This window comes from Anomalospiza imberbis, chromosome 1, assembly GCF_031753505.1.
Source record: "Anomalospiza imberbis isolate Cuckoo-Finch-1a 21T00152 chromosome 1, ASM3175350v1, whole genome shotgun sequence".
In the NCBI taxonomy this organism is placed as follows: domain Eukaryota; kingdom Metazoa; phylum Chordata; class Aves; order Passeriformes; family Viduidae; genus Anomalospiza; species Anomalospiza imberbis.
In genome coordinates, this window is record NC_089681.1 from 103902652 (window position 1) to 103920288 (window position 17637).

A 17637-nucleotide genomic window follows, 5' to 3' on the forward strand; every position below is an offset into this window, starting at 1 on the left:
GATCAGCCTTCTCAGGCTGTTGCACTGGTTGAGTAAACCAACATCCTCTTCTGCAGCAATAACACTGGACCAGCTGTAGTAGGAGTTTTCCAGCTAACGTGCTGTGCAGTGAAAGCTGAGGATAGAGGGGAGGTTTTGGTTCATGTAGCTGAATTGAACCATGTTGTGGCTGGACATTATGACATCTGTTGACCAGGGGCCTGATTCCAAGCTTTCTCAAGCCTGCAGGAAGACTGCCTCTATCATGAGTGAGGCAGGGACTTGGGGAGCGATGCCTGCCCCTTTCCCAAGCACTGCTGTCAGCCTGTTGTCCAACTTGGTAGAGACTTGGGAATCAATGCAGAAAATAAGTGATGTCTTCTAAAGTCAGCTTCATCCTCCCTCTCCTTTTCTCTTTTTTCAGCTTTCTTTGAGGAAAGCTCAGGAAAGCTTGGTGCTGATTGTCATTTCTATTAAATTCATTTGTGAATTACACAAGGAATTTGTGACTCCAGGTGGTAATCCTCTTGTTTTCAAAAGTGATCCTAAACCCTTGTTAGAAAAGGCAAAGGTGAAAGTTTACAACCACAAAGCATTCCCTGTTTTCTTTTTTTCTTTTCTTTTTCTTGGGGCTGATTATATTATTCTGCACTTGCCTGTGATGTGGAGATAGGCAGGCTTTGTGAATTTAGGTGCCCGATTCATCAAAAGAGTTTGAAAACTGTGTAAACAAGTTATTTTGCACATTCCTTGGCCAATTGAAACAAAAACTTAAATTCCTCTGAAATGAGACTCATACCCCACACATCCTCTACACCCAAGGCAAACTAAAATATAAAACTAAATTGCCTACAGATACGAAATCAAACAACAAAAAAAAAGTTTTGGAAATTGGTGGTGTTCTATTTGGGATGTCAAAGGGGAATGTTTCTGACTTTTCCAGACATTTTTTCTTTTACTCATTTATTCCCTTCTTTGTAAGATGTGCAGTTTGGCCACAGGGGAAGCTAACTGGGCACTGGGATGACCACAGCTGTAAATTCCACCCTTTACTTCCTTCCAAGAAAAAGCTTTAGCTGGAAGATACAACCCAGTTGTAGTGCTGTAATGAAATGTATTGCTTTTGTAACTATGTCAGAATTGCAATTAGTGTTTATATTTCTGCAGTGATATGAAATGGAGTGGATGCCCAGAACAGACACTGATACAAAGTACTTATAGGCACTTTACAGGTCTTTTACCTCGTACTTCAAGGGCTAAAGGGAAGGGAGGGTCTCAGTGATAGCAATTGCTTTAGCAAAGGTTTAACCCAGTTAATTAAGGCATTTTTAATCAAGAAAGACAGGAAATGTTAAACTAGTGTCTGCAGTAAACTAGAAGGGTTTGTAATTACAAAGCAAACATGAGTGGGAACTCCCTGTGTCTGTGCCACAGAAGTGAAGTAAGGCAGACTCATCCCTGATTACCATTTGTTTTATTAGATGTCAGTATCTCTCAGTACACAGCCACTGTTTGTTTTAATGGCTCTTTGATAGAGGCACATACAAGTGCAAGGGTGGTGCATTAATGCAGGCTCAGTCCTACCTTGCCCCATTTTTTTCTTGTGGGTTAAGCAGTGTTTGTGCAGAAGGATTTGAGAAATGAATATGTTTCACATATTGTAGAACTGAATTTTACTGGAACGGGACCTCTCTTTCCTTAATTTGATTGCTACCACCCTGGTCAAGTTTCTCAGAAACCTTTTAAAGTAATGATAAGAATAGAGTGTGAATAAATGTGCTTGTGTCTTTCCCACTGGAGATCCTCTCCTTCAAGAGGTTGAGTTCCCTGGTCCAGAAGTGTATTCAAGCCTGAAAATCATTGCTCTCAAATCAAGAAATTACATTATATGCTTAGAAGTTAAGCAAATTCTCAAGGGCTCTGCTGTATTGGGGCCGGAGTAACACAGTGGTGTTGCAGGCAAGTGCTTCTAATATGGTACAGAGCTGGTTAAGGTCGGTTGCTAACCCCAGTAGTCTTTGGATTGCATTCTGCATGGGTGCACTTGGAAACGATGAGACTTTTGCAGTTGGACCCATATGGGCAGACATATGTTCCATCAAAGTCCTGTTGGCTTCAGTAAAATCCCTGCGCCTGTTTGCATCGAGCTGAGGGCTGTAGTCTGCTGCTTGCTGTGTCCTTCTGTTATAGGTAAACAAATAAACTCACGGTTTTTTGCTCTGTGATTTGGTACCTTTTGGTGTATGCAGAAGCCGTGGGGAGGAAGAGTGCCATCAGGCAGTGGCTGTGTCTTTGTTGTAGGCAGTATTTACAGTTGATGTTGTGTTTATGAAAACTCTTCCTAAGGGTGAGACACAGAACAAAACCCAGCTTGTGAAGGTGAAAAAGCAGGGTTTGTTAGTGATATGGTGCTTGCAGTTGTTTAGCCCAGTCTGCCCACAGTAAAATGGAGCACAGTGCAGTGAACACTATCACCAGAACACTGCAGTCTTCTTCCAATAGAGAGGATGTGGGCAGGGCAGGAATCTGTACCTGGAGTTGTGTGGAAAAAAACAGCCCAGCAGAAGCAGCCAGAGCCCAGGGACCTTCCATCTCCACAACCCTGCTGGTGAACAGCAGCTTGCCCAAGCAGTCTCTGCTCAGAATAGGGGTCTAAGCACTCAGCACACATATTTTGGTGTACTGCCAGAAGAGAATTGTGTGGTTCTTCTCCTTTTCTCTGGACAAATTATTTCCCTTGGGTGTTTATTTTTCTACCTGCAGTTGTCTTTTCTCTTCGGGAATGTATCAGCTTCACTGTAGTGACTGCAGCTATTCCTTGAAGTTTGCACAGTATCTAGCATGGACATTCACCCTGAGCTTGTGCTTGTAGATGCTTCATCAGTATCAAGAGCTGATGCCAAGATAACAAGCTGATACCCAGAGCAAAGTTATAGATAGATCAATACACAAGGCTTAACAATTTTTTTTTACTCCGACCTGCCATTATTGATTAGGGGTCAATCCAGAAAATCAAACCAGTAGAAATGAATCTGCTGAAATTCAGTGAATCTGAATCTGTGGTTTGCAGCTGGCATGGAAAATCTTATCCTGCTAGTTTTGTGTTTATGCTTTTTTTGAGTCATAAGAATTTTGTTTTGATGGTTAGCTGTCCCATCACACAGTTCCTTAGGGATTTACTAACAAAATCAATAGATATTTCATATAACAGTTATTCTACGGCCATGAACTGTTTTATGTAACACAATGCAAACATAGACCCAGGTACATATGGGCAATATTGCAGCTGCTCTTCATCTAATGAGCATGTCATATGCCAAAAGATTCTGTAAACACTAATGGGTTATCACATTGGTGTTTTAGTTGTACATTAGCTGTTCAAAAACCTCCTAAAGAGGAATTGTTCCAGACGCTCATCAATGTAACTGTCTGTGCCTACAGTAAGGGCTACTACCAGATTTGCATCTGTTTTGGTCTTTAAGCCCTAAGTCTCCCTTAAGAGCATCCTATATTTTCTCCAAAATTATCTATTTGCCTGCCCATGGGTCTCAATTGACTCTCCTTAAGGTTGTTGGGATTGGTGGGCAGGGGCTGAGAGCAGGATTATTCCTGGATGATCCTTAGCACTATTTTGGACCACCCTGCTGTCGTGAGAACTTTGCACCAGCTTGCAATACATGCCTCCAGTGGCTTAGCTCTGTTGGGATGAGAAGGCTTCATCCTTCTCAGAATATTGTAGTATCCTCCCAGGTCCTGTAGTACCCTCCCTGCATGCACCTCAGCTGCCTTTGGGCATCTCTAATATTCCAGTGTAAAACCTTCCTCGTGCTACTGGCCAAGGGGAAATGCTGTCTGAAGCTCGTTTCTCCAAAGCTGTTGAGCCTGTCATTTGCTTCATTTCGCTTCATTTGCTAGCGGGGTGACTTTTTTTTTTTTTTTTTTTTTTTTTTTTTTTCCTTCTTTTTGGTCTCCAGTAAAATGCAGAAGCCTCAGATTACAAAAACAGCTGCATATGCTTTGGGTTAATGCATTTAAGTCAGGCTCCAGGGCCTGGGCAAGTGCCAAGATCCTGGATCAGCTGCTTTACCGGAATTAGGCTGCTGTAATGGAGCCCCGCATTATTGTGTTGCAATTATTTTGGATTGCAGCTGGCTGTTCCCTGTATTTTTTTTTAACTGAAGTGAGATAAAAGGATTTGTCTTAAAAATAGAATTTTCTTTTCAGAATCTTTCAGAAGCTTTGAGTTATATGCTATGTCTGTAAGACATGCTCCTCTGTGTATCTTTAGATTTATCTTGAAGAAGAAGAGCAAGAAATATTTGTCATCGTTTTTGAAGAGCAGGAAGAGTGCCAAAAGGTCTCAAAACATAAAATAAATATGTATTGGAAAGGAAATAAAATAAGTGATTAAAGTGTCATATAATTACTTGGTTTTGGGTTTTCAGAAAGAACAGGTTTATTTTCAGCATCAAGCCGCTTACTAGTAGCGAGTTCTTCTTAGAGCTGTCCCTATAATTTGAAAATTCTTTGTATAGAGAAGTAAAGGAATGGATACAGATTTCAAACTGATGAAAAACATTTCTCCAGCCTCGAGTCTCCTGTATTTGTATCCATTCAAGCTCTTTTTGATGCCTGTTTATATACATTTCTTTGTCAAATAACAGCTCTCTCAGGTTCTCCAATTGATAGCAAAAAGTAAACTGAATGCAGTCATTTATCTTTGAACTGTTCAACTGTGCCCTTCTTCATGTTCTCGTTAATAATGCCAGGTCTCCTAGGAGCACTCTCACACAATTTTATCACATAAGCTTTTTGTTCGACCTTACCTGCTGTTCCCCTAGAATATAAGGGGGACAAAAAAACCCAAAATGCCAGCCTGCCTTAATTAAAATTTTATTCTCAGAAGATGTTACAGTATGCGATTTCATTAGGTATATAATTAAAGTATTTAATCATACCTCTTACTTGTCTGGGCCTTTTTACTCCGTAGTGAAGTCACAGAGTTTTAAACCAGCTCTGTTCAGGTGTGGAAAGGTAACTGAGGGGTGGGTATGCATCTTTAAGTAATTCAGAAATTCAATTTACCAAGGATTTCGCATGTTTGCCCTAAAGAAAGTTGTTTGGATTATGAAGTAGAAGGCAGTAAATAAAAAAGTTCAGCACTCTTTCCAACCAATTTTTTCACCCATGGGACAGTGAGTATGTATATAAATGTTTTTTTAAAAGATAATGTTATTCCTCATTTTGAGGTTGGAACTTAGCATCATAGGAAAAAGGTAAAAGAATGGATAAAAGATAATGGATATTTCTTTGACATATAAGAAGTGCTAAATCTTACATTGTGATATGTGGTGTTGCTTCCATCATTTCTCATTGCCATAAGCTAAATCACACCAACAGGAGACTTTCTGACCTCCCAGGTGAGCTCATTTGTTTTATGCAGTGACTATTCCCAAGGAAAAATGTATGCAAAAAGCAGTCTATCTTGCCTTCTGTAAAAATGTACCTTTTTTAGTTTATATAGGAAAAGCAGAGTTAAAAAGTATGTTTTTGAGGCTCTGAACCTGCATATCTTTTGGACCAGGAGGGTTTGATTTGATAGGGAAATTGTGTTATTTCCCTAACGTTTTTTTTTTTTTTTTCCATTCTTATTAGTAGTGGAGAAATGCCCCCAGTTGGCAGTATTGTCTTGAGTAGCACATGAAACTATCAGTGCTTCAGATGCTCTGTGCTTTGGGCTTCTTGCAGCCCCTGGGGTTGCAAAACAAGTAAAACCAAGATTTCATAGAGCTTTTGGAGGAAGGATAAAGCGAGAGGACAAGGAGGGGCAGTTCACCTGGGTAGATCTTAGAGGAACTTGCCACATAGGCGATTTTAGAGCTGTTATCCACACACAAAAAAAAAAAAAAAAAAAAGAAAAACCAAAAAACCCTTGTGTAGCAGAGTATTTTCATCAGCAGTTTTTACTAAATCCAACAAATACGTTGCTGTGGATTAATTCAAAATTGCAGGAAATTTCCTAGTTTTATTTCTTCTTCTGAAGCTGGATGAAGGTATTTTTGCACTATTGCTTTCATGGGATTTGTAGCTCTGTAAACCAGAGAGAGAAGGAGGGGTGGGGAAGACAGTCCAACTTCTTTTATCCAGGATTTTTATTCTTTCTCTTGTGATAATAAATCATACTGGCTCATATCTCTGATGCATATACATCTTGTTGAGTTTCTTAATGCAGCTGAATATGACTCTTTATGTGTAAGGCTGACAACAAATGTGGCTATTGGTCTGTTACCAGGTTTGGGAGGCATGAATGTGTTTTTTGCAAAGCTATGGCCAGTGTAGGGACTCAGAGCTACGATTCTGGCAGCAGTTATGTTTCAAGACTCAAAGTTCAACATCCTGCAGTTTTATAACCTCAGCTCTGCACAGAATTATTTGAGTCACTGTCATTGTAATCACTTTAGGAATACATTTGCTGCGTTATGTGTTTCCAGTGGATGTAGCTGGAGTGCCATTAGCTAAAAATTGTTTTGATCTCACAAACTTGAAAGAACCAATGCCATTAGTTTAAATTTTTGAAAACAAATCTAACTTAATAACCCGTGGCTTCCCCTGCAAGCTGTACTATTGGAGTGGCATGTGCTTTTACCTGAAATGAAAGAAGCCAAACTTGTGTTAAAAGGCTTCTCGTGTTTTTGGAGGGTCCGAACTTGCCGAGTGCTGTGGCCAAAATGAGTATGGGTGCTGCTGTAGTTTTTGACGTGGTGTTTTACGTGCTACCTCGTACCTTTGTACCTTTTCTGTTCCTTCTTAAGACTTCCTTTTTTCAGGCATAGGTATTCTTGTTTATTTTTTTTCCTCCCTTTGTATGTCTGTGAAAACTAAGTGAAATAATTGCATAGTCTTGTGTTTTAAGGGGAAAGGGATGGAATTTTAGCATTCAGCTATTATGTACTTGTCCTAGCTCACATGGTGTCCAGTTCACACCCCTAAATTATCTATGATGTCTTCAAGTAGAATATAAAGCTGAAATGTCTTACTAGGTCAAGACATTTTTATATGTATTGCAGAGAGCAAGCACAGTAGGAGTGAATAGACCAACTGCAGCCAATTTGCTTTGCAGTGTGCTTTGGATTTTAGATTCAAGCTTAAACTACAAAATTGTTTACAAAGTGGTTTGAATTCCAGCTGCACAAGATGCAGTTTAAATCTTCAGACTCACACAGAAAATAACACCAAGAGGGAGACTTTAATTAATGCGTCTTCTGTGGGAGTCTTCCAAACTGCAGACACTTTGGGCTGAGGCTAAAATCAAAAAGCTTAAATTTATGGATTAATTTTACGTTCCATGACAGTTTAGTCCATCATTTGCAGTGAAACTTGCCAGATAATGGTCAACTGCATAACAAAAAAAAAACCCCAAACCTTTTCCTCAGGTGATTGCGCACCCGGTTCTAACACATCACACCTGGACATGAGAAGCCAGCAAGAGCACAGTGCCTTGGAGCAGCACTCCTCCAGAGGAAGCAGTGCATAGGGATGGTTTTACAACGTCCTTGTAGGAGGTGGAACACCTGGTTGCAGTCCAGTACTTGAGTATCTCACGCAAAGTCAGAAGGGACTGATGGACCTCTGGAACAAGAAGGGCTTTGTTCTGACCACCAAAACCACTTGCCTAGAATTCCTGCTCTCACTTGTGCTCATTATGGGGCTCCCACAACTTGGCCAGCTGTCTTATGCAAGATTCCCCAGTTAGGCTGGCTTTCCTCCTGTTTTACAGATAACCTTTAGGGTCTGTTTGAGAATCTGAAGGTTCTTTGGGATGCATATGGGTGTGGTTTAGTGGTGGATGTGGCAGTGTTAGAGCAATGGGTGGACTTGATGATTTTAAAGGTCTTTTCCACCCTAAGCAATTCTGTGATTCAATTTTGTAATTCCATTCTGTGATTCTAAGACAGTGTTCGATCTTGCTGAACAGCTTGCTTCAGTTTTTTCCTCCTTCCAGTTTTGCAAATACTTGGGATGGACCAGCTCAGAGCTTTTGGTAAAAAAGAAAGTTGTCAAAAATTTTACCAGAGGTACTGATGTGTCTATGAGTGAATTGTAGTTCTACAATGACATGTTTTCTTCTCAAATTATAACTTAATTATGGGCATTGTAAAATTGTATTATTAGAAAGTAAAAGCTACATCTGTCCGCTTTAATTCTTTGCCCATAGCTTATTTCAAAAAGTAAAGGATAACATAGCCTAGTAAAATTGTGCGAATACATACCAACTATATTCTTCATTCTACAGAGTCTACTGAGCACTACTCCAGACAGGGCAAAGTGAACTAAAATATGCCAGAAATATCCCTTAGAATATCCACTGTACACAGATGAACTCTGCCTGTGGAATGAGTTGGGTAGCATTGCCAATATGTGATTAAAGGGAGGAGAGACTGGGGAGAGAGGATCCTGTCCCATTTGCAAAAGATTAGTCCTTTTCCTTGGGAGACAGGAGCAGTGTTAAGAGCTAATTGGCTAACATTTTCCTAAGTATTTCAAATCTGAAATATGTAATTTAATGGTCTAACACTGGACAATGAGCACATTCGAATAATTTTTTATTACCAGAACTACTTGTAAACTGATGAATATCTTTTAGCAAGGTGTCCGTATTCATTTTAGAGGTTTTAAGTGATACAATTGTGCTTCCATTCTCAGTAAATTGCCTCCTTGTTAATTATAGGGTCTGTAGAAACTTTTAATTTTATTTCTAATCCAAAAAGTTCTAGGTTTATCTTCCTGACATGTAATTTTATTATACCACTTTCTGGTCTGTTAAAGAACTATTGTTACAGTTTAACCCAGCCAACAACTTAGCTCCATGCAGCTGCCTCGCTCTCCTCAGCTACACAGACAAGAAAATCAGAAAATTAAAAATGAGCAAACTCATGGCTGGAGATAAAGACAGTTTAATAGGGAAACCAGAAGCTGTGTGTGCAAGCAAAGCAAAACAAAGAATCCGTTCACCACTTCCCATTGACAGACAGGTGTTCACCCCCAGGAAAGCAGGGCTTCTAAACACCTAAGAGCTATTCGGGAAGAAAAATGCCCAGTCTGGGCATTCCCCACTCCCTCCTTGCCTCAGCTTTATATGCTGAGCATGTTATCATATGGCATGGGATTTTCCTTTGTTCACTTGTGTCTCCTCACAAATTATTTGTTCACTCCCAGCCTCCTTGCTGACGGGATGGTGTGAGAAGCAGAAAGTCTGAGTAAGCACCGCTCAGCAGTAACTAAAACATCCCTGAATTATCAACACTGTTTTCAGCACAAATCCAAAACTTATTCTCATACTAACTGCTAGAAAGGAAATTAATTTTACCCTGGCCAAAGCCAGCACAACTGTCTATTCTTTGTCTTTTGAATAAGTTGAGCATAGTGAGCTCATTAAGCCTTTCAGAAAGAGATTTGCTTCCTGACTGGAAGGATTGTGTTTTTAGCTTGGTTCTCAGCTCTTACCAGTTTTGAGGAGTCTTCTGCAAATGTAAGCACCTTCTGTGTGCAGAATTTGCTGTTAAAATATTTTCAAGGACTTTGCAGGGTCCACACCAAGAGCTGGTGCTTGTTCTCCTTGGCTTTTTCATGTGAGCTCAAATTCAATCTCTTTCCAGTGCTCCTGGCAGTTGCTGCAGGGGCTGAACTGGTCTATACTGGGGGAGGGAGGAGAAAGGAAAGGGAGGATGGCATAGGGCACCAGAAAGGCACTGCACTAGTTGCAGAGCAGGCAGGAGCACACCCATATTCTGTGCAGCATTCCACCCAGCCCAGTTACCTCTGCTTGAGGTTTCTCTTTTGACTTTCTTTTGGACTTTGCTTGCCTAAGCCATTGCAGTGTGTTGCTAAGGTACCTGAATTTTAGGTGGCACTACACTGAGCAAAGCAGAAAGGGAGCAGGTGAGCTCTCAAATCATGCTACATCAAAAGCACTACGAGTGTATGTGTTTGCATTGGGTGTGTATGGATGCAAGGAGTCTGTTCAAATGGAAAGAGTAAAATAAGATTTGCAGTTCAGGGACTTTCCCCTGCACTCATCAGACACTTTTTACCCACAGTGCTGATACACATGTTCCCAACATTGGTAGCACATGCTTCAAATCTAAAATGCGTAATGAAACAGTCCCTCCCAACATGAATGTGCCATTCATGAAAGATGTATGCTGAGGCCAGGAGAGCACCAAACATGGTTTAATTGCAGCTCTGGGTGACGCTACCAGCAAAGGTTTAAAACTGCTGCATTTTGTCTTTTGAGCTGCACAGCCTCATTAAGAAATGGAAACATTTGTGGGTCTTTCATGCAGTCTTTCTACCCTAGGATGTTTAAATTAGATGACTTGTAGCATGGTGAGGCAGGCTGTAAAGGTTCAGAGAATTACCTTGATGATATAACAGCCTCTTCCATTTCAGCTGGAATCCAAGGCTCATCTTTCCTCAGAGGTATTCGTTGAAATTCTGTGCATGATTTGTTCCTCTGGTTGTTTAACAATGTCTCTCATGTTTGCCCTGATTTAAAAAATCCTCCTTTGTAGCAGAGATAACATAGAGGAGGATGATATAATTGCAGTAAAGAGGCCCTGGAGCTTGCAGTAATAGGATGGTTCATCTGATGTGTACTTCCATTAGAAAATAACCCACGTATGTATGTTCTCAGGGGACTGTAAAGAGGCTTTTAAGGATTACTCTTCATGTAGTATGAAAACTAATGAGCAAAAGAGCAAGTGGAAAGAAAACTATTGCTGCATAAGCATGTTGCCACTTCCTGTTCTCACTTCTCTTACACCTGTGTAGCTCCAAAATATCCACCTCTGCCCAGTAATGCCTGATTTCTTACACTGCAGTCGGTTTTCAAGACTTTTGAGAATACAGTATTATTTCCATGTCACTGAAAAGTAAATAGCGCATAAAAAGCACAGTTTAAGACTGTGCTCTGTGTGTACAAATTAAGTAATTTTGATGGAATGGCACTCTCTGATAGTCTGTGCCTGAGGAAAAAGGAAAAAAAATTCATAGTTTCACAAACAGCGCTAAAAGGTAGATATTTGTCTCAATTCTCCCACCTCCACTCTTTTTCCTGGCCGGAGTGCAGAAACATACCAAGATATCAACATCCAGTAAACAGTGGAGGACCTGTTTCAAATATTACATGGAGAATTTGGGCTGCAGTGATAGGAAATTCAGAACAGCTGGTTTCTGATATTAACAACTTCTTGTCCAAATGGATTGCCAATTGTTCTACTTTCATTTGTGCTGAAACAGAAGCCATATAGCAGAACAGATACTGGCTTTTTTGTTTTGTCACAGCATTTTTCTTTCTTGCTTATAAGCTTGTTGTAGATAAAATTTAATTAATTTTTAATATTCTGTACCTCCTCTGTAATGTTGGAATATACTTTTGTACCTTGTCACGTTTTTAGGTTCAATAGAATGGACAAACCTGCATCTTTCTTCATGTATTTAACATAATAAAGGGTCAGGCTTTGCTATCAGGTAAAATAAAGTGGCTTTATTGAGGTACAGAACCTTGAAGAAGATGCTGGATTTTGACTAAATGCTATACTGGGTTCTACCGCATGGTCTGACATCCATCACTTCATTTAATCCAAAGGGTACTGATCATAAAAAAAAAAGTCTATGAATATTAAGTAAGAAAGAGATGACAGCCAGCATCTTTGCAAGGATACACACATGCCAGTAAACTTCTTAAACATCCCCATTTCTACTCACAAGTCAGGGCATTAAATATTCAAGAGTACCTCCTTCTGGACAAAGGAACTTATTTTCTCTTAATGTCTAAGAGGATTCAGATACAACCTACTTGTTCCCATCTAATCAAATTGGAAGTATGTTAGAGTGCATGTGATGTATTTGTATTGAGGCTTTTCTGTGTGGTCAGAGCATTGCAAAATGCTTACACAAGGAGGAGTAGGATAAGGGTCTTATTCTCACTTTCAGGGATGTAACTGATGTACTCTGCAGGTTGGGACAGGGGTGAGGGGTGCACATGTCCTATGGTCAGCAGAAGTCACTGAAATCCTTGAAGAGTGTTGGAATAAGGTTGTTTAAATAATAATGCGTAGTCCAGTGGACTTCAGCTTTTCAGCCTGCCTCCTTTTCATATTTCTGCACCTAAAACCTGGAGTTATGTCATGTACTAAGCAGTGCTTGCTAGTACAGAAGAGATTTTCAGGGCTGGCTGTTTATATGTGTGTGTGTGTGTCATTGAAACTAGATGGTCTTTAAGTTCCCTTCTAGCCAAACCCATTCTGTGGCTCTATGTTTTTGTAATACCCCCAGGAGATCATGCCTCTACTTTCATCATGTGGGTAGCTACTTCAACTTTTCCATGGTTTTTTGTTTCAGTTTGATAGTCATGTCTGCACTGGAGCATAAATCTGTCATATTTGGAGAATATGGAACACAAAGCTGAGGTGAAGAGAGAGCTGTGTATTTAAGCACACAGCAGGGCATTTGCAGTAGTCTCACAAAAATAATGTAATCATATTTACTCGAGATAACAGAAGGGCTGCTTTCTACTTGACCCCAGTTGTGTCTGTCTGTCTCTGCAGAGCACCAGTCTGCCACCCTGTGCTGGTGCATTGCAATCCAGTTCTCTGAGCCCAAATCCAGTGCTGGATTACATTCCCCAAAAGAGTCACTTGATCCCTGGCTCACTATCCATCTGTGGTTCTTTACACTTCTGGGACTTAACAGCTGGAGGTGACAGGAGATGAATTTTGTGTTGCTGTTTCTGCTGTCAGTTGACACCCCTCTGCTTAAACTTCCAGTCCTGCAAATACCAGAAGAGTAATGCTAAAGTTTTTTATTTCTATCCTTTATCGCCCGCCCCCCTCCCCCCCCCCCCCCCCCCCGCATAATTGGTGTACTGGAGCAGAAGAGGACTTGCAATTTTATTATTGCTGTATAAGCCTTCTGTAAACTCAGTTACAGCAGTTCTGATGTTGGTAATTTTTATGACTAAATAATATGCTGACACAGTGTTTGGGCATAGGAAAAGAGCAAATCTGAATGTATAATAATCTGGTGAGTTTGGGAGATGTTTAATGCTATATCCAAGCCAAGTTAATCACTCGTGGAATTTTTTTTTTTTTTAATTTTGCTCAGTTGACTGGAGATATTAATCTCTGGAATGGCATCTTTAATGCCAAATACTTGACCAGAAATCTCAACATTTCCCTGGCATAAGAACAGATTCAGAAGGAAAGCTGTCAATTGACAATAGACCAGCAGAAACAGAGACATTTGTTACTTTATTTCTCTTGCATAATGAAGAAATATCCAGATGATGGTTTTCACTTTGTGAAGTATATTGGTACTGTATTCATGAATATAAATTGAGCAGACGTGACATAATTTTTTCATAGAAAGATGACACAGAGTTGCTCCTTCTGGTATTTCTTTGTCTGAAACATGCTTATTGTAAAAACATCACTGCAGAGTTAATAGTGCACTGCATAGCTGCATGTTAAAAATATGAGTGCTAAAGAACACAGAATGTGTTAAGGAGAAATTCTTCATAGATTTATAATACCTATGTCTGGCCGCATTTTTCAAGGGCAGGATCTTTCTGCATATTCCTTTCCTGCTTTTTCTGCGAAGTTCTTAATTGCTAAATATCATCATAACCCAGCCAGCCCAGTTCCATCTGTCTAGGCTCATTCCCAGGCAAAACTGCATTGCTGCTGAGCAGTTTTTTATTTGTGCTTGCCTTCCCATCCACACTGCTGCCTCTTTAGTGGCTTTGCTCTCTAGATCATCCAGTCTTTGCCCATTTCTCCGATAGTCCTAGAGGAGCCATCCCAGCATAAAATCTGCAATATTGTGGTGGCTTTGAACACAGAGTTAGTCACAGGTTAAAACAGAAGCATCAGCTTCTTATCCTTGTGTAGGCACTGGATGCAGTGTTAGCAGTGTTCCTACCAAGCAATGGGGAGGACACTCCCTAATTTATTACTTTCCTACTTTGACACACGTGAAAATAGTATGGTGGGTTATTACCCTTAATTTGCTCTAATTGCATAAAAAACCTTGCTAGTGAGAGCCAGTGTGTATAGAGATGTTCTTGATTAAATAAAGACTTCTCTGGTTATATTGTGCTAGGGAGTTGCATTAAAATGAAGGTAAGAGGTTAAGGTAAGAAATGCGACATGAAAGAAGTTGTCAGGTTAGGCCGTGAAGGCCAAATACTGGTGTCCTTGAAGTTGTTGGGAGTTTTGCCTCTGAGCAAATAGCCAAAAGACCTGTGTCTCTTTAGGACTTTACAGCCCTGTGCTGCAGTCAGACAGTCCTCCAAGTAGTCTCTGCCACAGTGTCAAAAAGCATAAGAGAAGCGTGCTGCCCACTTCGTTCAGCTTGCCAGGGCTGCCAGCTCATGGCACTTGTTTATTGCACTTCGGTTTTCATTTCCAGTAACATTTCTGCAGGAACAAGTAACTTTTTAACTAACTCAGGTATAAACGATGGGATCATTTGCTGTACCTTAGAACTCTTGTAATTTTGCGCCTACAAGCAATAGGGTATTTGAAGACGTCTTTCCTCTTCCAGGTTACCAGCCTGTCCTGCCGAACCAGCAGCAGGGGTTCCAGGGTCTCATGGGAATGCAGCAGCCGCCCCAAAGCCAGAACCTGATGAATAATCAACAGGGGAATCAGGTGCAAGGCATGATGGTGCAGTATCCAGCCATGTCGTCTTATCAGGTATTTAGGAGCTGTAAGGAAATACTTTTTTCTTGGAGAATGCTTAATTGAATTAAGTTTTTGGATCACATAGTGCCCTTATAACTTCATTTGGTTAGTGTGTGGCAGGAAGCCTTCTGATGAATACATTTCTCAGTCAGTTTCTTTGCTTCCTATTTACATGGTTTTAGTACTCCTGATTTTTGTTCTGATTTCGGGAATGCTTCAAATGAACTATTTATTGCAGCCTGCAGTGAGGGTAATATCACAAAGAACGAAGGAATTAGACTTCTTCCTGTGAAGAAAATTAATTTTAAAAAATATAAGAACATTGTTCATTTCTTCTCTTTTTTGCCAGTGCAGTACTGTTTCCTGTAATGAAGTTGAGGGCTTTGCCTGATCCAGTTAAAAATTACTCATCTGTGGAGACTCCTGCCAAGGATCTCACCATGTCTTCTATAACAAGCTGTAGCCAGATGGATTATTGTTTATTGGGTTCTGGGGAGAGGGAAGGCAGTGGCTTGATTTTTACCAAGTCCGTAAGTTACCCAGACTTATTTCCCAACCTTTATACCTAGTTTCCGTGAGTTACGCCAAGCGCATGTGAGAGGTGGCCTGTGCTTACACTTCCTACTGGTCCCTCTAGAAAGTTAAGAAACTAAATGACACCTAAATAATTTTAATAGATTGCACTGATTGAGCAGCCATTCCCCTTTTCCCTCAGCTTCTTTGAAAACACTTAGCAACACAGATGGAAATAGGAAAATTGCTTGAGGGTAAAATTTTCCCCTTACATCTTCAGAATTATTATATCAAAAACATGTTTTAAAGGTTAATGATTGAGTTAAAGGTTTAGACCTTTTGGATGGCCTAGATATACCAGGGTTGAATCTTCTGTTTGCACTGATCCCAGTAATGCATATTCTACTAGGTCTACAGAGACAGTTTCTAGGCCTAAAAGCAGAGGGAATTCTCTTTAAAACCTTCTGTAACAAAAAAAATCCTCAGAGGTGAGAACAATTCTTAGCAGCAGAAAATAGGACATTTTGGCAGAACACACAGTACACTCTAATTCAGCTAGAAGGAACACAGGGATACTGGGAGCCTACTTTAACTTGCTTAGTAATTGCTATCTTTTTTTCCCTACGTCTTTCCATATTCCTGCCTAGGTGCCAATGACCCAGGGTTCTCAAGGATTGCCGCAACAATCATATCAACAACCAATCATGCTACCTAATCAATCAGCTCAAGGAACACTTACAGCCACTGGAATGCCTGTCTACTGTAATGTCATACCTCCTGCCCCACAGAACAACCTCCGGTTGATTGCCCCACACTGCCCCTCCAATAACGTTCCAGTTATTTCTGCCAGCTGCAGGACAAACTGTGCGAGCATCAACAATGCAGGGTGGCAGGTCAAGTACTGACACTGTGGCTTAGATTTATGAGGATAGAGGTGCATTATTTGACAAATAAATCATGGCCTTCAAATGAAGAGGAACACAACAGAATAATCAGTTGAGGACACGAGTACTGACAATGCTCAAGTGATTTGCTGCTGGAAAAACCTGTAAAAAAAAAAGTAAAATAAATTTTGAAAAAAAAATGTTTGCTGGTTAATGGTGCATATTTTTGTCATGTCTGCTAGGTATGCCTTTATAGCTTAGCTAGTGACATGAATTCATTGAGGTAAGATTTTTTCCTACCACTGAACACCACTGTGTAGATTGTAATATCCCTGATTCGGATTAGTTTTGTACTTTGTGTTGAGTTTGTGAAGCTAAAAGTATTTAAAAATATAATAAAATCACATTGTACCAAAGCTGTAATGGAAATGAAAAAAAAACTGAAAACAAAAAGAGAATTACTGAATGGAAGGAATAATTTATATACACTATAGAGTTTTTTTATGGATATATACTGTATTGTAGTGCTTAATCACAATAAAGCTATTTGACCTCATGGAGGAAGGTCATGTTTCTACCACCTGCTTGGTCTCCTCTGTTTCTGAGTGAATTTCTTTTAGTTTCTGCATTGTCTTTTTTCAGGTGAAGCTACTGGGGGAATGGTGCTTAATGGGCTTAGAGGAGTTTGATGAGAAGAAAGCATAGCTGTGTCTCAGCATGAGGTACCATAACAGCTGAGACCACTTTGGAATTGTAGAATAGCCACCCTGGAAGCATTCAGTGAATGTTGTACCAGTTCAGCTTTAACTGAGTTTGCAATTTGCCAATCCCTAGGACCAGGAATGTTATAAACACAGCTCATCTGCTGTAAGCCTCCACTAAGTCACACTTCTTCAAGAGACCATACAACAGTCATACATGAGAAGACATAATTGTCCTATGATATTTCATCCACTGGATGGAAGATAGCTAATACTGATGTAGCAGCCACAGTAGCCAGCAATCCTGCTACATAGAGATGCTCTACACAATTATTGGTACTCCAGGTGTAAAGCCATTTTGACAAAAGAAGATGACCCAAAAATCAGGTCTGCCATTTTCAAGTAAGTGGGGATGAATATCTGGGAGGTTGGCTTTTAAAACACAGTGGTTTGCCAGAAAGAATTAGAACTTTTTCCAGTTCCTGTGGTGGTTTTTTTATTATTATGTCCATCTTTACTCAAATTCCCAGCTTGTTCTGATAAAATGTTCTTGATTCATAAATGCTGCATGTAGTTCCTCATTTTGCTTCAGTGATGATAACATTTGACACAAAAGTCTGAGTAATTTTTCACTTAAATTTCATTTTTGATCAATTTTAAGCACCTTTACAATAGTTAAAATTGAGCACTCCAGAATTATGCATACACATTATGAAAAAAACTAAGATCCTTCTGTGTGTAAAATCTGCTTATGACATGATTTTAGGTATCCAAGATTACAGCAGCCTACATAACCCATGACCAACATTAATCTGA

General features: G+C 40.0%; 1 protein-coding gene across 33 annotated transcripts in view; it reads left to right on the forward strand.

Moving 5' to 3' along the window:
- The window catches only part of ARPP21 (cAMP regulated phosphoprotein 21), a 141693-nt gene extending 124996 nt beyond the window's left edge, over positions 1 to 16697 (forward strand). For all 33 annotated transcript variants that reach the window (XM_068203324.1, XM_068203345.1, XM_068203280.1 and 30 more), the window contains 2 exons: positions 14584 to 14735; positions 15884 to 16697. In XM_068203324.1, coding sequence (XP_068059425.1) covers positions 14584 to 14735; positions 15884 to 16141 — 410 coding nt within the window. In that variant the 3' untranslated portion in view covers positions 16142 to 16697. The remainder of the gene's footprint in view (positions 1 to 14583; positions 14736 to 15883) is intronic.
- Positions 16698 to 17637: the final 940 nt, after the last annotated feature.